Below are 21,532 nucleotides of genomic sequence, written 5' to 3' on the forward strand. Positions count from 1 at the left end.
GCGCATAAATAAAGTTGAAAATGGTTTGTTTGTTACTTTGTGAAGTTTAATTTTATTCCGAGCCCCACAAGAAATAATATGACTGAATTTAGCCGGGAGCCCTATGAGGTTTCCTGTTTGAGGCTAACTTATTTACTAAAACATGGCGCCAGTCTTTTCTCTCATTTTTATTGCAAGAAGAACACATCGCAAGCGCTATATACAAATATAAATAATTTTACAAGTATATTAGTCTAAAAATGCGGTGTCATTCACTTCCACTTGATAGTGCGCACTACAGAGTGGACGAGCTCCGCTGAAACATCTACGTCAGATTTCACTGGCAGTTTCTGATTCGTTTCTCCCACGTTGTCACAATAGCACAGACGCGCAGTGAACCGTCACATCCCTTTCCCGACCGAGGCGGGCTCTCGGTTACCGAACCCTGTCGAACCGGGGCTGTTTGGTGTTGTTTTGGTCCGGGATGGCGTTCATGGAGCAGCAGCCGCAGCCGTTATCCGGCAGGAAGCCGCCGCTGGACGACACCGTGCCGCTGATCGCCGTGATCGAGGCCAGCCAGAGTTTACAGTCACACACGGTAAACGGCACAAGCCGATCCGCATCCATTAAACCATTGATATTTATTACAAATACGCATTTAAATGTTTGTAAAAAAAAAACAGATTGAAAAGGGTTTAAAGTCAAACTTTAGGTTGCATGACGTTTTTTTTATGATTAACATGGTTGTTTCTCGATTATTTGTCGATTATATTTATATTTATTACAAATACGCATTTACATGTTTGTTAAAAAAAAGATTGAAAAGGGTTTAAAGTCAAACTTTAGGTTGCATGACGTTTTTTATGATTAGCCTGGTTGTTTCTCGATTATTTGTCGATTAATAATCGAGATTATTTTCAGTATAAAATGAGTTTATGTTTAGATGTTTAATGTTAATTTCAGTAGTCAATACTGGAACAATTATTGTACATTTTGTAAAGTTTAAATATTTCTAAACATAAAAACAATTGCATTTTATTTTAAACATTACACAAACAAATATCAAATTTGAATGAAGTGATGAAGTAGTCGACATTTTATTTTAATATTAATTTATGATATAATCGACTTTAAAAGAAAGTGATTGGTCTATGTAAATATTAGCTACTTTGCTGATTTTATCTATCAATTTATTAAGATTGAACAACATACAAGTAGGCTATTTTCAAAATAGATCTGGTATACCGTAGATCTCATGTGACATGTAAAATAAACTGGATCCGTTCATGTTGATTTACGGGCGGAACTGAACATTTATCATTTGCATTTGTGCTTGCTGTGAAACCAAAGCCACGAGATACGAGAGTTTTCCTTTCATTTATTCATCTGTTCGTTTCTCATAGTCATTCATGTGAAAGTGCAATCTAGTAAACTGCTTTCAGTTCTATCTTCCGCAAACTTTACAGGCTGTTAAATATTTTCTTTTTATTTTAGAGTAGAGTAGATTCAGGGTTGATGAACAACTAGACCGTAATCATCACTTACATGATTATATATATTTAATGTTACTTTGAAAGCTGAAAATCACAATGTTGATATGTCTTAAGATATGAGGAGAGTAAAAATAACCACAATAACGGATGTGATCTGAAATAGATGGAAACTGAGCGCCTTTGCTCTTGTTTTACTCTAATGGAAACTATCAGGTGACGTTTTGAAGGAGAGTCAAACATTAATGTGAATAAGAAGTGGCTGTAAGGGTCAGGGTCAGCCTGAGGTTTTGGAGACTGTTACATTTGGCCTTTTCACTTCCTGCTTTGGTCTTGCTTCACAATTCAGCTGTAAAAACCACAAATCCGTGACGACATGACTTTGGTCTCTTGAATGCCCAATATTGTGAAGAAGAAGAAAAACAAAGATTGCTTGTTAAGCTGGGTTCTGTTAGTCAGGCTGAACTAGTTTGGTGATTTTGAGGGTGATTTGGGGGTTGAAGATCAGATGAACCTGGTTTTTTTTTCCAGCAGGGTCTTATTTTATTACTAGTTTTAATGTATATTTGCTTCTGTGGATTCAGTCCTCATTGTTTGTGTCTGTTAACAGGAGTACATCATTCGTGTACAGAGGGGCGTTTCCACAGACAGCAGCTGGACAGTGAGTTAGATCTGTCTGTCTGTCCATCTGTCTGTCTTTCTGTTCTCTATCTATCGTCTATCTACTGTATGTCTGTTTATTGTCGGTCTGTCTATCTATCCATCTATCTATTCCTCTGCCTGTCATCTGTCTCTCTTCTATCTGTCTATCCATCTGTCAGTCTGTCTGTCTGTCATTGTTCTATCCCTCTGCTTGTTGTCTGTCTGTCTGTCTGTCTGTCTGTCTGTCTGTCTGTCTGTCTGTCTATCTGTCTATCTATCTTTCATCTGTCTGTCTTTCATCTGTCTGTCTATCATCTACCTATCTATTGCATGTCTGTCTACTGTCGGTCCATCCATCCATCCATCTATCTGTCTTTCATCTGTCTATCCATCTATCTTTCATCTCTCTATCTGTCTACCTATCTGTCTGTCCTTATCATCTACCTGTCTGTCTGTCTGTCATTGTTCTATCTCTCTGCTTGTTGTTTATCTATCTATCTATCTATCTATCTATCTATCTATCTATCTATCTATCTATCTATCTATCTATCTATCTATCTGTCTGTCTGTCTGTCTGTCTGTCTCTCTGCTTGTTGTCTATCTATCTATCTATCTGTCTGTCTGTCTGTCTGTCTGTCTATCTTTCATCTGTCTGTCTTTCATCTGTCTGTTTATCATCTACCTATCTATTGCATGTCTGTCTACTGTCGGTCCATCCATCCATCCATCCATCCATCTATCTATCTACCTGTCTTACTGTCTGTCTCTCTCTCTCTCTCTCATGTTTGTTATTACCAGAATGATTGATTTTGGTTCTGATTTTCACAGGTCATCCGTAGATACAGCGATTTTGACATGCTGAATAATAGTTTACTGGTAAGTGGACCATTAGAACAAGTCTGTGTTGGAAAAACATCCGTTGCCTTATAATCGTTTGACGGCTGCTGTTTCAAAATAAATTGAAAAGCATTGCTCTGATGTCTCAATGGCAATGATTCACTCTTGCTGAGTCCTCAAAAACTCACAGGCCCCAGAAAGCTTTTAACATTAGCCTTCCCATCAGTGAAAGAGTAACTGTGAGTAAATCTCTCTGTCTTCACAGATCTCCGGCCTCAACCTGCCGCTTCCTCCTAAGAAGCTGTTAGGAAACATGGACCGAGAGTTTATAGCTGAGCGTCAAAAGGGTCTCCAGGCCTATCTGAACAACATCACTCGTCACCACATCCTCTCCAGCTGTGAGCTGGTCAAAAAGTTTCTCGACACTAACAATTACTCGGTAAACTACACAGGTAATGCAACCAGGGCATATTTTAACTCTAGAAAATGTGTTTTTGCATTTATTCGCTATTATTTGTAAAATCCTCCCCTTCCTTCTTTTTTCAGAAATAGCCTTACAGCAGGTGTCCATGTTCTTCAGATCCGATCCAAAATGGGAGGTTATTGAGCCGTTAAAAGACATTGGTGAGTAAAGCAGTTAAGTAACTTCTATCCAATTTCATTTCATATTATATTATATTTTTATAGCATATTTTGTTATTTATTGAAATATTTTTATATGGGAAAGAATTGGTTTTTAGATTGACCATGAATGATTGCGCTGTCAGCCTTGAGATACATCACAACTATAAAAGTTAATGATTTAAGTTTTGATTTGTTTCTCCCAATGACTCAGTTTATATATAGCGTCAGGCGTTGATTTACGTCGACACGTTTAGTATTCCTGACACATTGATGGATTTCAGAGGCTCATGGGAAATTTTTTATCCTCTAAAAACAGCCAGAGTTTTACAGCCGAGACACAGTTGAGAAGAAACTTGCTCTTTTGTTTCTATTAGAGGAAGATTCATTAATAAAAAATAGATAAATTACTTTTCACGTTCAACATTTTCAATGTTCAAGTTTCGTAATTTTACCTCAAATTCAAAAGGAAAAATAGGATATTATATTTCATTTAAAGAAAGTAAAGGCTATAAGTAGGACCTTTTCCATTATAGTATTATTTTTAAAGAACAATTAAGGTAATTTCCTGCAATCTGTCATTACCTTAATCATCATTACTGTAATGCAAAATATGCTATATTATTTCTTTTAAAATGTATGTTTGTCAAGTATAGTTTTTAAAATGTAAAAAAAATAACGTTTATTACTGTATTATAGTAAAAAAGATTTGGATTTTACGCATTGCGATAATGAAAATGTAAAGCAGAAAATATGCTTATTTTGATTAAATTAATGTCACAATGCAAAAAAAAATTGTTGTATTTTCTAATATTGGTTTGAAATGTGACATTCTTACATGAAATTTCTCCAATCATCTAATATCTGTTTTGTCATAGGCTGGCGATTGAGAAAGAGGTACTTCCTAGTCAAAGACAAAGATCAACCCAAAGACAAACAAGTATTAAGTTGGGTAAGTTTCATTTTGACCCATACAAACATAGACCAAACCATTTCCTAGATACTTCTGCTCTGTTAATCAAGTACTTTGACCCTCAGCCTGTTTATTTCCCATTACTGCGTAACCCTGATGAAGTTGTTCCTGTTGATCGCATTCTTGGCTGCACAAAGAACTTAACTAACCTACTAATCTCTCGTGACGTGTTTGTGTTAATTTTCTTCTATATTTAGCTTTGTGTGACCCTTGTACTGACCGTAATACATTTTTTTACCAATTATAGGTGGATTTGGGTCCAGATAAGTTCCTGTCCGACAAAGACCTCCAGTCTGCAATGAAGCTGCTTCCAACTCTGTCTGTAAGTCGTAAAAAGTTGATGGTAACTAGAGCGTTGCTATATGGTTGCAAAAATGTTTTATGGTGTTGCTAGGAAGATTTGGCTGGTTTTAGGGCCTAAAACAAATGTTCAACCATTTAAATAATTTTGATGCAAATCAATTTATTATAAATAAAAAAGGAAAAATATTACTGTAGTGTGTACATACAGCGATGTTGCGCTACGGGCGTCCCAAGTTCGAATCCCAACTCGAGGACCTTTCCCGATCCCGCTCCATCTCTCTTCCACTTCCTGTCAGTTCTGATCATATTAAAGTCATAATAGATGCAAAAAAAACAAGTGGTGGCGCTGGAGAGTTTGAGTTCGAGACTCCAAATTAGCTACGGTTAATGGTGAGACTGGCCTCTATCAGTGTGCCAAATTTTACAACTTTCCCGCAATCGGTTCTATGTGCTGCCATTGAATCGCGGCGGAAGAAGAAGAAGAAGTAGCAAAAGAATAATAACACTAACAAACACAATAGGTGCCTACGCACCTTCGGTGCTTGGCCCCTAAAAATTGTAGTTTAGTCATTATTTGACAATAGACATTATTTTCATGACAATTACGCACTGTTTCCTTGCTGCTATTGTAATGCAAAATGAATAAGAGTATATCATTTCAATTTTACTGTGTTAAGCGGAGCCGACGAGTTGTCGGGAATGAACTAAAAGAGCCTGTCTTTGTATACAGACCCGAATGTTTGGATGTTTTGTGCACAAACACTGTCATGTGCTCTTGTTTTTCCTGCTTCCTCAACGTCAGCAGCCGTACAGCAAGATTAAACAGATCACTGAGAGACAGCTCTACAGTAACTCGCAGTGGAAATCATGTTTAGACACCCAAACATAATCCACCCTGTTATTTATACAATAAAACAATTTTGTCTCAGAAATTGCAAGAAATGTATCTATTTAACTACAAAAGTAGTTGTATCTAGTTGTTTAGTTAACTACAAAAGAAAAGCAAATAACACAAAGACTGAACTAGTATTTTCTTTTAAAATGTACTCCAGTAATCTTAGAACCTAAAGTTTACATTTTAAAAATATTTTACAGTTTACAAATATAGAGCATAGTTTTTATTAATATTTTTGAATTGGCTTTTATGTTTATATTTATGGTTCTCATTTTAATACAAATATACAGTGTAGTTATTAATATTTTTAAATTAGCTTTTATTTTCAGTTCTCATTTTAATACAAAAATACAGTGTAGTTTTTTTTTATTATTGTTAAATTAGATTTTATTTTTCTATTTTTGGTTCTCTTTTTAATACAAATATATAGTGTTGTTTTTATTATTTTTAAATGAGCTTTTATTTTTATATTGTCCGTTTTTATTTAAATGCAAATATACAGTGTAGCTTTTCTTAATACTTTTGAATTAGATTTTATTTTTCAATTTTGGTTCTTATTTTAATACAAATACATAGTGTAGTTTTTATTAATATTTAGGTTTAAGACATTAAATATAAGAGTTTGAAGGGTTTTTTCATAATTGTAATAGTATTAAAATTCTTATAAATTATAATAATGAAATGTCAAATAAATAGTTATGTTTAAATAACTAATATTTATACATTTTATTATCCATAATGTATAATTATTTTAAATTTTTAGTTTTTTTTTTCATTTAGTAACTTAAACTTATTTCAGTTTGGTGCTGAGGCATAGTTTTTCATCTAACATTTCTGTATTTTATTTTTGAGTCGTATAATTTTGAATAGTTTTAGTTAATATTCCATGTAATACCATGGAAAAGGGTTACTTGAAGACAAATGATCAGTCAGATGGAGGAGTTCGTTTGACATCTGCATTCCAGATGAGCAGATTAAAGCAATCCAACCGAGATGCACGTTAATCAGGAGAGCATGAGGCTCATGGGAAAACATGCGAGACATCTGAATTCTGAATTCAACCGCATAGCAATACTCTCATAACTCCATGTCCTTGTCCTCAAAGTGTCTTTTGCATGGACAAAAACACTGCGAGTGTTTGTATGTGTCTGACTGCAGCTGTTCTTGTATTTTTCCGTAGCATTCAAACATCTCTCCTGTCAGTTTCGCTATAACCAGTGAATCGTCTGCTCTAGTCATTCGAGTTTTCAGCGAGAAAGGAACGCTTAGGGATCACATCTGCAAGGTTTGCATGCTTTACCTTGACTGATCAAATATAACAAATTGCAGCATACTTGCATTTCTTGTAATTCCGTCTTGAATTTTGTGGATTCTTCAGGTGAAGCCCAAAGAGCCCTTTCTGAAGAAGTACTGCAATCCCAAAAAGATCCAGGGTTTGGAGCAGCAGCAGATCCGTTCCTATGGAAGACAGATTCTGGAGGTCTGGTTAACAGTTTATGTTCATAATAACCAGTTTACATGAATTTGTAGACTTTTTTTCCTGTGCTTTTAAGACCGCGCTGTTGATATTTCTCAAACATCCTGTTTATTGTTTGTTTTAAACCTCTATGTCCGTAGATAATCAACTTTCAGCCTGAACAGCTTAACATCCACCCATTGGGTTTTACACTCACAACATTTTTAAAGAAAAGTTAAAGTTTGAACATCTCCCATTGACTTACACTGCTGTCAGATGTTTGCATTCATTATCTACACTAATAACTGTGATGTCGTTGTAATATTTGCATATTGAATTGACATCTTGCCTTTATTTGCATACAGAATTATATTTGATCTTTTCTGTTTTGCATCTCTTTATTCATCCACATACAGTGGGGCAAATAAGTATTTGATACACTGCCGATTTTTCAAGTTTTCCCACTTTTTCAAGTTTTCACACAAAGAATGAGAGAGATCTGTAATTTGCATCGTAGGTACACCTCAACTGTGAGAGACAGAATATAAAAACAATCCAGAAAATCACATTGTATGATTTTTTTAAAATAATTATCTTCCATTTTCTTGCATGAAATAAGTATTTGATCACCTACCAACCAGCAAGAATTCTGTCTCTCACAGACCTGTTAGTTTGTCTTTAAGAAGCCCTCCTATCCTCCACTCATTACCTGTATTAATTGCACCTGTTTGAACTCGTTTATTCAGCAAAAAATGTGCCTGTAACATGGTTTGCACAAAAATATGAAGCAAATCAGCATATTAGAATGATTTCTGAAAGATCGTGTGACTCTAAAGACTGGAGTAATGCTGAAAATTCCGCTTTGTCTCACAGGAATAAATGACATTGTAAAATAAATAATGCAAAAAAGTTATTTTAAATTATAATAATATTTCGCAATATTACTCTATTCTTGATAGAAACAAATTTCTTTTAAAAAATGTAAAAAAGTCCATTTAGTTTACTAACTCTTATTTCACTTCAGACTTTAAACTGCTCTTTTTCTGCTGTACTTCTTTCTGGAAATGGAAATTTGTAATTATGCAATATGCAATTTTCTGTTTTCTTCCAGGCACTAAAATTTCTCCATGACAAGGGTTTTCCGTATGGGCATCTTCATGCGTCTAACGTCCTGATCGAGGAGAACACGTGTAAATTGTTGGATATAGAGAATTCTTTACTGGGACTGCCGTCATCTTACCGACCCTATGTAACACAGTTCAGGAAAATTAATGTAATATAACCTTATTTTTTATTTTATTTTAGTAGTAAATTATTTAAATATTAGTAATTAAGATATGTGATTTCATTTTATCAGACAACAGAAAGCATAGACGTCTACTCGTTTGGACATTTGCTTTATGAAATGACGTACGGCCGCCCGCCTGACGCTGTGCCTGTGGATCAGTATCCTCCGGCTCCGTTCTCATCCGTAGGTCAGTATAATCTTCTGTTCACTTTAGAAATGTTGTCTAGAGTTTGACTAAAGTGTCCAACAAATGCATCTAAACATGTTAATAGTTAAAGTTCATTTAATAAGTTGAATTGCCATTTTAAGCATTGGCTGTTGTTCTGTTTTATACAATAGTTGAATCCATACAGCAGTAATCAAAGTGTGTTGTGGGTCATACGTTTGTAGTTAATGATTTTATGTAATACGTGACCACTTGTTTTCTGTTTTCCCACAGTCTCTGTACTTCAGTCCATCCTGTCCACGGAAGCTTGCAAAACGGGAATGCCAACCGTTTCCCAACTCCTACAAACACCGTGAGTTACGATATTCAGGCCTGCTTGTGCTCAGGAGGGAATCTCACAAAAATATCTTATTCCTTTTGGGACTAATTTTGCAATTAGTTCAAATGTAATTTTTTTTTTCTCACATATGTGACCCTGGACCACAAAACCAGTCATAAGTGTCAATTTTTTTAAATTGAGATTTATACATAATCTGAAAGCTGAATAAATAAGCATTGATGTCTGGTTTGTTATGATTGGACAATATTTGGCCGAGATACAACTATTTGAAAATCTGGAATCTGAGGGTGCAAAACAATCAAAATACTGAGAAAATCGCATTTAAAGTTGTCCAAATTAATCAAAAAATAAGTTTTGGTATATTTACTTTAGGAAATTTACAAAATATCTTCATGGAACATGATCTCTACTTAATATCCTAATGATTTTTGGCATAAAAGAAAAATGGATAATTTTGACCCATACCATGTATTTTTGGCTATTGCTACAAATATACCCCAGCAACTTAAGACTGCTTTTGTGGTCCAGGGTCACATATATTTAATATAGTCTTCTTTTATTACAATTTTTTATATAATTTAATTTTGAGATACAAAAATTATTGTAATAAGTGTCATGAGTTAATTTGTTTATTGCTTAATATCATGAAAATAATGTCAAATTGCATTATTTGCAAATATGAAAAATTTAATATATTATTCCTTTGGGATGAAGTATTTGCCTGAAGTATTATTATTATTATTATTTTTTTTTACTTGCGCAAAATATCTAATCATGATTAATCGCATTCAAAATAAAAGTTTGTTTAAATACTATATTTGTGTGTACTCTGTATATTTATTGTGTATATTTAAATGTATATATTAAGGAAAATATGTTCAATTTATATATAAAATATTTATATTTATATATATATATAATATAAATTATATACAAGTATAAATATATATAAAAAAAATTAAATATATACGTGTGTATTTATATATGCATAATAAATATGCACAGCACACACATATATTATGTAAACAAACTTTTATTTTGAATACGATTAATCGTTATTCAGCTCTAATTTCATGATATCATTTTCTTATATTTTATATAGTATTTTATTTTGGGATATTTTTAAATATATTTATCACATTTTTATTTACGTATTACGTTTTATAATTTTTTTTATAGAAGTAAAATCATTTTAAAAATAAAATTATTGGTATAATTGTCATGAGTTCATTCATTTATTGCATAATATCCTAAAAATACTGTCAGATTGCAGTGGTGCAAAAAAAAGACCTAATTTTCAAAAAAACTATTTTTTTTTTTTAAGAATTATTTTTGGCGGAGGGGGGCGGGATCGGGAAAGGTCCTCGAGCTGGGATGTAAACTCAACTTTAAACTATTGGCACGGACCGAAATACAATGTAATATGTTTTCTGTTGGTTTTTGGGGTGAAATATGACCCTAAAGTTGTTCTTAACCAGTTTTGTGAGATTCATCTGTGTACAGAGTATAAAGTCTTAATTTTATGCAAACCAAAGCATGTGGTTTTCTTCTTTACAGTGGTAATTGTGAATGTTGACATTGTTTAAAACTGAAGCACGAACCGCTGCTGAGTTTAACTCTCGTTCTAACAGATTATTCAATGACGTGCTGCTGTTTAACTCGGAGAAACCCCAGTTTAAGGTAAACACACTGATGTAAAAAACTAACCTAACCAGTTTTTGTTTTACTAAATCTTATTTTTTTCCAAACTCCAGGTCAGCTCCAAATTAAAGGAGGCTCTGAAATCGTCCAAGGAATGCTTGGAGAAGCGCCTAGTGGAGGAACAGAAGACGGTTGGCATTGATTAATTCACTTTAAGTTTCTTGTGCAACAAACGTTTAGCTTGGCTTGCTTACGAAACATTACACAACAGTGTCGCAAACACAAATTCCATCATTTCAGTCTAGAAAAGTTGACTTTATGACATCAGCTGAATAAAATGTAATACTTTACAACAGGAATTTCCATCAAACTTTTTTAGAGGTCCTGTAGATTTAGGTTTACGTAACCGAAACCTGGTGTGTTTTCAGATTCACCAGCACAAGAGGCTGACGCGAGCGCAGTCGCACCACGGCTCCGAGGAAGAGAAGCGGAAAAGGAAGATCTTGGCCAGAAAGGTACATGAGTTTGAGCACTTTCCCATAATTATGATTCACACTAAACAATCACACTGTTTTATGCTAAACATAATTGTTGTTAAAATCAACATGCCTGTTTTGGTTCAGAAATCGAGACAGTCAACTTATGAAAATGAGGAGGATCTTTCTGGCAAATACAATAACAACTCTGGTAGGTTTCGTTTATTATTAAACTTTCCTTTATTAAAGATTTCTCACACAGCACATGAGTACTCTTGTGCATCGCATGAATGGAGAAATACACACAAAATGATGCTGAATTGTCAGTTTTGACGAGTATTCACGTAAACGCAGTCCATTACGTCTTAAGTGAACGTAAACAGTAGGGAGAACGTGTATCAGTACATTGCATCGGTGCATTCGGTTTTAAAGGGATAGCAGCCTAATTTAGTTGCTATTGTCCGAGTCATTGGTGTTAATCAAGCAACAAAAGAAAGACAGAAAATCACTCACTGCTCTTGACTGAATCAGTCTGAATTAATCAATTTATTTTAGAAATAAATATGTCTGCTTGAAAAAATGAAGAATATGGTAAATAGGGCGGGGCGATATGACGATATTATCGTATATCGACGATGTCTTGTAAGTATTGCAATGTCGATGTCAACAGTCAGGTAAAAGACGATTACCGATTTTATCAAGATTTTATAAAAAATAAAAAAAAAGACAAATAAAAAATCTAGTAAATTGCAAAAAAAAATAATAATAATAATAATTTACGTGACCCCCATAGTCGTCATACAGGTGCATGCAAGAAATAATTGAAATAATGAAATAATTCAGTAGGAAGGTCAGGAACCGAATTTCTTGTTATAAAATTAAATTTAGATTCTGCTTCTTGATTCCTGTATGCGCATTTATTGTGATTTCAAAAGATTCAACTGCAAGAAGACGAAATAGAACGTGCTTCTGCACTCGCGCATTGTTTTCCGTGCTGCGCACACACACGAAGTGCACGCACAAAAGCCGCCTCTTATATACGCAAACACTGGACTCAGCTCTCTTTCTCGCATTCTTACACATTGGAATGGACAAATACACACAGAATTATATCAAAATATCCCATAAATACAATCGGTTATGTCTTGAGTGAACGTAAAGAAAGAATACAAGGATGTATTGGATCCATGCATTGACAGCAGCCGCAGCCGCCAGTCATTAATGTTAATCAAAGAACAAAAGAAAAGAAAATCCCTCACTGATCTTGACTGAATCACTTTTGGAACCTCGGTTTATATTTATTTGCCTGTTTTTCGGCACTGACTACCATAATGACAACGTGAATCTGTGTATGCGATTTTGGAGATGCGTTCCAATCCTATTTATCCTTATTTAGGGTATAGACCTATTCTATTTTGATCTGAAGTTTAATAAAAGTTCAACAGAAATAGTAGAACTGCATGTGTTTCTGAATATTTATTTAAACAGAATGTATTATGATGAAAAACCACAAACATGCCAGTTATAATTAAAATACGCAAATTCCTTCACCCCCTATTCATACAGCGCACATAGTGCTCTATTTTAAAGATTTTTTAAAACAGTGTATCTAGTATAATTATGTTTAATTAAGCTGAAATATAGCACTATAAATTCGTAAAGGGATCCCCGGGTATTAAGACATGTATAGCTTAATATAACATAAATGATGTCTTATTTGAATCCCTTTAATTCATTTGCAACAAAACTATAACATTTTGTTGCAAACAGATGTTGTGGCAAATTTTAACTTACTCTCATCAGTCAAGAGACAAACTCACTCTTAGTCTTTTAAAAGGTTTAATTCTTTGCAAAGAGGGTCAGACAGTCATACAGAAACACCAGTTCCTGCAGAGTGTGACCATCAGGGGAGGGTGCTCCTCCACCTTATATCCACACTCTAGACACTCAAGGTCACAAGGTTACAAAACATCTTTTTGCTGTAATTTTCCACATATGTTGAAGTAAAAAACAACATTCTATTATATCATTTTACAAAAGCATATCTTCTTATATTTAGGGCCCAAATAACCTTTCAGGTCATTACCATACATCTGGCCCATCTCCCCTGGGTCTGGTTTCCTCCTCAACACCCTCTGTGGACCCCTCCCTTGTCGTCCATACATCTTAGGCTAGAAATCTCCAGACCCTTTCCCAATTTTACACAGCCATACCAAAAAGGTTTTTGCACTACAGAAGCATAAAATGAATTTTCTTCCACACAGATAAAGGCATTATAGTACTAGCCTAGGCCTATCTCAGCTCGCCCCTCAACATTTCGGCAGCTCAACACTGCAAATTATATTGTGGGCGTTGTATTTTGATTAATAAAATAAAAACTATAAAAATGAAAATACAAAAATTAAATGACCCCGCTTCTAAATAAAAAGCAGTTATTTTTATTCCGTTAAAAACGGGCCAAAAGAGACCTCTAAACTAGGCTTCCAGGAAAGAAAAAAACCTCAATGTTTTTGCTCAGAATTCGTTTTTAATCCCTGCATGATTTTAGTCATACATGATAAATATCAAATAGCCTACGTTATAGCTTGACTACAAGTTTAAAAACAACGCAACAATTGTTATATTCAAGGAAATTAAACTTACCATCATGAAATGTCTACACAGGCGATATGTAGGCATATTTTACTCAAGATATTAAATGAATGAATGAGGCATTTATTAATGACATCAACATGCATTTATCATTCTTACAATCACTGCCAGAATGTCCAGCTTCACCATGATGAACTTAAAATTGGGTTCTATTATTTTTCCTCAACAGTTCTCTCAACGAAATTCATTTCAAACTCAAATTTGATAAAAACAGAATGGAAATTATTGCCAACCCCAACATAATAATAAAGCTCATGTTTTCTGTTAGTTTAAGCACAAACTAAGAAATAGTTAAACCGAAACTGTAATGTGGCAATAATTAAGACCAAACTGAACATGTGTGGTGCATGTCGGCAATGTAGTCGTGGTGGATATGGGGCTTGGGTGGACGATATTCTCAGATATCGCAATATGTTTTACGCCGATTATCGATAAGATATTTTTGACATATCGCCCAGCCCTAATGGTAAACAACACATAATTAGCCTATATAACCATTAGTGTTTCATTGAAAAGAAGACCATGTTCTTGTTCTTCATGAGAAGTGGTTTTATTTCATTTTAACTAGGGATGTCAATAGAATAAAAAAAATTAATCGCGATTAATCGCATCCTTTTGTGTGATTAATCGTGATTAATTGCACACTTATCATGAAGTTAAGCATATACAATTTATCTTGCTTAATATGTTAATTTTGTCATTATTTACTATATCCAGCAGAGTAAACCAAAAGATTGAAGGGTGATTCTCACAAAACTGTATTTTCTGCAAGCTTATTTCAAGATAAATTTAGATATATTTTCAAAAAAAGGACATTTGGGAGACTCCAAAAGGACACCATATTTGTGCACATTTACATTTATTCATTTAGCTGACGCTTTTATCCAAAGCGACTTACAATTGCTATATATGTCAGAGGTCGCACGCCTCTGGAGCAACTAGGGGTTAAGTGTCTTGCTCAGGGACACATTGGTGTCTCACAGTGGATTCGAACCCGGGTCTCTCACACCAAAGGCATGTGTCTTATCCACTGCGCCATCACCACCCCCTAAACACAGCAACATACACGAGACAAATCAAAACATTATCCTGAAAGTGTGTGGAAACAACGTGAATGTACTGAAATGTGTCTGTGCATGAAAACAACATATGATCTGTGTGTCAAGAGCGCTCAAACATGGTGTATCAGACTCACGCGTGCTTCCGACTCCTGTAAGTCACTGCAGTCGTCTTTAACTTGATTGCAATCCTCAAACATCAAAAGAAGCTGGTTTGCTTTATCCAGCCGAGAAAACATAGTTTGCATATCATACAGTGGTGGGATGTTTTGATGTTACGTTCAGTCTGTATTTCACCCTGCGCGACGTGTGAGTGAGCTCTCGCGCTCTTCGGAAACAATCATTTTGATTTGCTTGCTGGATCACTGGACTGAAAACTTTCCCAGAGTTTAGTGGCTTAAAATTATCTGATTGCAAACAGAGAAGCAAAATCAGGAAAACAGGTTTAGAATAAAAATTGTGTTTCGGTAATTTTGCGTTAATTGCGTTAAGTTATTTTAACGCATTAAGGGTTTTGAATTAATCGCATGCGTTAACGTTGACAGCCCTAATTTTAACATAAAGGCATGTTGTGCGTCACCGCAGTTAAATTTATGTTGCTAGGCAACCACTAAATCAGTCGTCCTGTCAGTCTAATCAAAGGATTATAGCGTGAGCGCTGTTTTTTTTTTTGTCTGTTAAGTAAACTGTCATATTAACAAAAACCTTAAAAAATACAGCTCCGGGTAAAACCCGCGACAGACACCACAAGTTTCCCATCCATTATTGCAGTCTCCTGACTTTCTAAGCAACGGTAAACTTTCGTCACCGCAACGGAAAGCCCGCCTCTCCATTCATTCGATTGGACAATGGAAAAAACACGATGATGCTGGGCGCTTTTCCGCTCAGAGTTGCTTTTTTTCAACTTCAGGCGCTCAAAAACACAAGGTGTAGCAGGCGGCGAAAACGAGAGGCGCCCGCCGCCCGGGGCGCATAAACAGTGCGCAGAACGCTCATTGACAACCGAAAACAATAAAAATAAAAAAACAATACTTTCACTGCAAAAAATGCATTCGTTGTGATCGGGGCCTAAATCTACTGTAGATTTAGTGGATTAAAATCTTATGATATTTAGTCTACTACAACGACTTAAACTACGAACAATTCAGATGACTAAAATATGACTAAAACTAAATGGCATTTTAGTCAAAAGACTATGACTAAAACTAAATCAAAATTTGCTGTCAAAATTAACTCTGCTACAGTGAATGGGTGCCATCAGAATGAGAGTCCAAACAGCTGATAAAAATATCACAATAATCCCCAAGTAATCCACACCACTCCAGTTCATTAATTAAAACAACTTTTTTGAGTTAATGATCTGTAAGACTGTGTCTTTATTAGTGCTGTGCATTAATTCGAGTAAATATTTTGACATTTGGTTGTAAAGTGTTTTAATTCTACAATATATGGTGTAAAAACGTCTGAGTGCTGCCCTCTTCAGGTTGAACGGTGGCTACTGCAGTTGAATTTTCCTATTGGACGTTGCGTACCCCTGTGACATATGATGGCACTTACTAACCACGCCCCTGCACGAGTTCACCACGCCCCCTCTGTCTCCGCTGAATACTTTTCCAGCATTTTTCAAATATTGCCAGTGGGTGGAGTTAGGCTCTGACCAGGGGTTTAGTTACCCTTTAACAACTTTTGAAGTGAAAAGCTGTGTGTTTGCAAGAAACAAATCCATAATTCAGAATTTTTAACTTCAAACCAATTTAGCTTCCTGCTAAAATACGAGTCCTCTATCCGTAATATTGCTTTCTACAGTAAAAACAATCATCGGAATCAGGAGAGAAATCTGCACAGATCAAGCACCATTTACCTGTGAAAACAGTCCAAAACAGCTCACCAGCTAAATATATATTTTGGTAGATTTTGTTGTGAGAGGACAACAGGAGATGAATTTTTTTCACTAGAGGAAGTGTTATTATGGATTATGGACTCTTTTTTTTTTTTTTTTTTTTTTTTTTTTTTTTTTTTTTTTTGGTCAGAAGCAATGCTTTGAAGTCAAAAATAATTTGTTTCTTATAAACAGTTTTTTGCTTCACAAGACATTAATATATGGACTGGAGTGGTGTGGATTATTGTGATGTTTTTATCAGCTGTTTGGTCTCTTATTCTGACGGCACCCATTCACTGCAGTGCATCCATTGGTGAACAAGTGATATAATGCTACATTTCTTTAAATCTGATGAAGAAACAAACTCATCTACATCTTGAATGGCCTAAGAATGACAAAATTTCCAGCAAATTATTGGGTGAATTTTTGGGTGAACTATTCTTTTAATAAGCATCGGTTAATTTAATGCTAAAACTTAATGTCGCATTTATAATGTTTTGGGTTCCTGAGTATTTTTCTCCATAGGGATTTTGGAAAAATCTTGAGGGTCACTCGTTCTCAAATGATACAATGAAGGTTGCTTGATCATTTTTAATTTTCTTTTTTTGTGTGTGTGCAGTTGAACCATTTAAAAACAATAGTAAAATAAAAATAAAGTTATGTAGCAAAAAAATATAAAAATGCCAATACTAAAAATAGATAAAAATCAAGTATAAAAAAGGAAATTAAAAATGGTCAAGCAACCAACTTTACCATTTTTGGACCACTTGAGATGAAATTACTGTTTAGTAAAGAGTTGTAAACCATGAACCAAACAAACCTGCTTCAGATAAACTGCAATATTACAAACGTTCTTCCGATATGAAAAGGTTTTTGAAAAGGACTTTTTTTTAAATGTTTAGTTCACCCAGAATTTGGAAATTAAAAGCTTTGGGGTTTTTTTGTTGTTTTTTTTAATTAGGTGCATATGATGTGAACTCAAGACTTTTAAAGGCACAAATACTGCCACAAACAGCCTTGGTGTTCATCGCAGTTTTTCAAAGGTTTATAATTATTGCGAAAAGTCTGATTATTATCATTATTGGCTTTTTCACTACCAGAACCCTTCTGTTGAACTTTATTATGACCTGATTCAAAATGCAGCTCTCAATGTATAAATACACTAAATGTACACGGTAACAAAAAATCATATTTTTTGTCTTCTAGCAGGTTCTGGGGCGAGTTCACCTCCAACCTGCCCGTCCTCACCCACTCCCTTACCAGGATCAGGTACGTCCCATTTACAGTAAAATGTCCCGTCCATCCTTACTCATTACAAAAAAATCATCAGAAGAGTTTGTTTTTCCTGGTTTTATCCAAACATTCCCTTTCCACAGCCAGTTATGTCCATGTCAGCAATCAGTTTTCCCAGTATAATACTGTATTTGTTGCACGATGCGGTAAAATGTTTTCGATTGTAACTCATCGGCACATTAACATCTCCTTTTTGTATGCTATAGAGATCTAATTTTTCTCATTTCCATAATTAATCATCAAATTCCTCATGAAATTGGTTGCAATCTCCATTCATTTTACCAGATCATAATCATCCGATGTGTCGCCTCATTCTTATATGATCAGTAACTTGTGTGTTCCTCACTCTCTCTCTCTCTCTCTCTCTCTCTCTCTTACATGCTGTCTTCAAAACTAGAGCATGCGCCATTTTGAACGTGTGTGGGGTAAAGTAATTCAATAATAATAATCTATTTCCACCGTAAAGTTGCAGCTCACCCTCCCTCAGTAGTACATTTGGATTCCCACAGCTGTTGCTCATCAATAAATGAGTTTCTGTCCAGACCGTTTCCAACCTACTGAGAAGGGTTAATGCAACTTTAACAGTTCACAATCTGCAATTATCTATTTAGGCACAAAACTTGCTTCATTCTGGACTTTTTGAGGGCTTTTCTGAGGGTAAATTCTGTTGGTTCTTAACAACAAACACTCTGGTTTTGTGGATTGTGATGGATATTTTTTCTTAATTATGAAATATAAGTAAATGATAATACTTGTTTTTAAGATACTATTATTATATGCTCTTTTGAATGAGGAATAAAAACAAAATAGTGGTCTTAAAGCAGTTACAGTTAAGCATAACTAGTATGCTGACGATACTTGCATCTTGCTGATTGGTTCAGAAGGCATGAGTCATTCTGTCCATCACTTATTTCCAAGAAGGTGATTGGTCAGTAAATGATAAATCAGCAGCAAGATATTTAAAGTCAACATGAAATAGTAGTATTCTTTCTAATCACTCATATTTTCATGTAATAATTATATTTGTAGTATCATAATTTATTGTACACAATATTTACTTATAAATGTTTTAAATGTACATCTTTTAAATTAATTGTATAATTAATTTATATTGAACAAATTAACAATTTATAATTATATAATCAATGGTTATAATGTATCATTATATAATTATAATATTATAAAATATAATATTTTATATTTAATTATTTTAAGTATTTGAATTGTATTTAATAGTTCAATTTTATTTCAATGATATCAGTATGTTATCTGTCATGATATATTGTATATTTATTTATAAATATTGCAAGTTCTGTATTTTTAATTATTAAATTATTATTAAATATTTATCATTTGAATATTACATTTTAGAGTTTTCGAAATTAATGATATAATTATGAATTATATTTTATTTTTAGATATTGTGTGTGTGTGCTTTTAAATGAATAAAGAATTTCAATTATCTTTACTTATTAATTCAATTTTTATTATTATTTTAATAACTATATAATTCATTTTAATATGTTATTTCATAGAATGTTTTATATTGCATTATATTGTGTATTTATGTATTAAATATAAATAAATTTAAAGATATTCAGTTATTTCATGTTGACTTTAAATGTTGCTGCTTGTGGTAAGTGTATCATTCTGAACAGCTTTTGTATTTTATCGTTTCATGTTAACATACGGCACAGGATTCTGAGTAGCTATATTACGCTTCGTTTCGTTATATTCGATATAACTAAACAGCATTAGTTATATTCAGCTGATTGTGACGGACTGTTTCCTCTGATTCCCACAGGAGCACCTCCACTTCCTCCCCCCGCTGCTCCTCCTCCTCCACCTCCTCCCCCTCCTCCCGGGAGCGAACCCGTCCCTCCGCCCCTCTCGCCTCCCGGTGGCAACGGCGTGGGCAGGAGCGCCCTCCTCAGCTCCATCCAGTCCTTCAATAAAGGCAAACTGAAAAAATCAGATACTGTTGACCACAGTGGCCCACGTTCGTGAAAAAAACAACAACAAAAAAACACGCTCGTCTTTGTTTTAGTGCAATTCGTCCACTCAAAGTCTTTTAGCAACTTGCGTCTAGCAGTGAAAAGTGACTGTTTCTACCTGAACTTATTCAGTGTTTGTTTTGTTCATTTGTTTTATTCACAGCCCTGCATTTTTTGTTTTGTTTTAAGTTGCTCGATGTAACCTAAACAGTTCTGCTTGGACCAGCTGTTGTATTTAAACAATGGACTTGTACACTCGTTCGGACGAAAAAACATCTTCATTTTAAAGTACTGACTTCTGAAGGCGAAGGCACAAAATGGTGGAGAATGCGGGCAGCACATTTACTATGAATGAAAATGTAACTGGATTGTATTGTTGGTTCATAAAATGAGTGATATTTGATTCTGACATTTGAATTCAACTTTGGTTATGGTTTATTTCGGAGGGTTTGGGATTATGCTTTTTAAGCGTTTGCCACATTTACCATTGTGCCTACAAAAGCTGAGAGCTTTTCGTTTTTTTCCTGCGGAAATTTTGAGCTACATTGTTCGTATTTTCTTTCAGAACTAAGTAATATTTGCATTCCTGTTCTGTAAGATCACAATCAATATGTTGCGCAAATAGGTAATTTATACGATGCGTTTATCATTTGTGCCCCTTAATGACACAATGAACGACGGCTTTGAATTACCACTGACGTGATTGTATAATGACCATTGTGATGTCACTTACGCCGTCTAATCCTATTGGCTGTTGCAGCCCGGTAGAGAATTTCAGCCAATCAGAGATGAGAAAGTGGTGGTAAATGGAAGTGATTTCTTGTTTTGCACACATATAGAGAGAGAGAAACTTCTATCATTCAAATTCATCGCAGGGTCCTGTTGAAAACCAGATCCATTTGTAATCTAGAATGATGTACAGTAATGCACAATAGTTCATCTTTTGCTCCTGTAACAGTAAACTCATTTGTATATAGATTCATACAGACACTGAAAACATAACAGCTGTTTACCATAATATGTATTCCCGGCTTTATCGTGGGGGAAGAGTTTAATAATGTTTTCATTTTCGCTACAGCACTTTACCGCTGAATATTTAGCAGTGGTCTGGAGAAGAAGAAATCCTCTAAAGTTTACACAGAGATTTATGTATGTCCGAGGACAGGAGAGGAATCGGTGCGTTTGATAATGAAGAAAATTGCCAGTGATTTTCGCCTCTGTACAGTTGCCACAACCATTGTTCAAAGCACTGGAGGTGAATATCCTCAAAATGCTACAAAATAGTTTTCCCTGTTCTGAAAAACTTGTATTGACAATATTTTAAAAGAATGGTCTTGTGCTTTTAGTTGTGAACATTGAAGTAAAGACAATGGAACAGATCACGTGTGGTTTAATTCTTTCTTCAAACAAGCATAAATGAATAACTATTATGTATATGTTATGCTGTGAATAAAATAAATTATATTAAATTGTATTTTGAAATAAAATATAACAACTATCTATCTATACACATTTTTAAATATGTATAGATATAGATATATTTTTATAT

General features: G+C 34.4%; 1 protein-coding gene across 3 annotated transcripts; it reads left to right on the plus strand.

Annotated features, from left to right (window-relative positions):
- Positions 1–169: 169 nt before the first annotated feature.
- LOC306867778 (PX domain-containing protein kinase-like protein) lies at positions 170–21,363 on the plus strand. Of its 3 annotated transcripts, XM_079413648.1 has the most exons (19): positions 170–577; positions 2,080–2,130; positions 2,940–2,987; positions 3,214–3,400; positions 3,495–3,572; positions 4,448–4,521; positions 4,790–4,864; positions 6,921–7,025; positions 7,119–7,220; positions 8,308–8,469; positions 8,554–8,671; positions 8,924–9,002; positions 10,622–10,670; positions 10,745–10,822; positions 11,060–11,146; positions 11,255–11,318; positions 17,903–17,965; positions 18,387–18,414; positions 19,794–21,363. In XM_079413648.1, exons 1-18 carry the CDS (start codon positions 464–466, stop codon positions 18,401–18,403), a joined length of 1,551 nt encoding a protein of 516 aa, XP_079269774.1. In that variant the 5' UTR covers positions 170–463; the 3' UTR covers positions 18,404–18,414; positions 19,794–21,363. The 3 variants fall into 3 exon arrangements, with proteins under 3 accessions (XP_079269774.1, XP_079269772.1, XP_079269773.1); XM_079413646.1 differs by lacking the exon at positions 18,387–18,414; XM_079413647.1 differs by lacking the exon at positions 18,387–18,414 and having other exon boundaries at positions 17,906–17,965; positions 19,794–21,361.
- Positions 21,364–21,532: the final 169 nt, after the last annotated feature.

This window comes from Barbus barbus, assembly GCF_936440315.1.
Source record: "Barbus barbus genome assembly, chromosome: 49".
Taxonomy (NCBI): domain Eukaryota; kingdom Metazoa; phylum Chordata; class Actinopteri; order Cypriniformes; family Cyprinidae; genus Barbus; species Barbus barbus.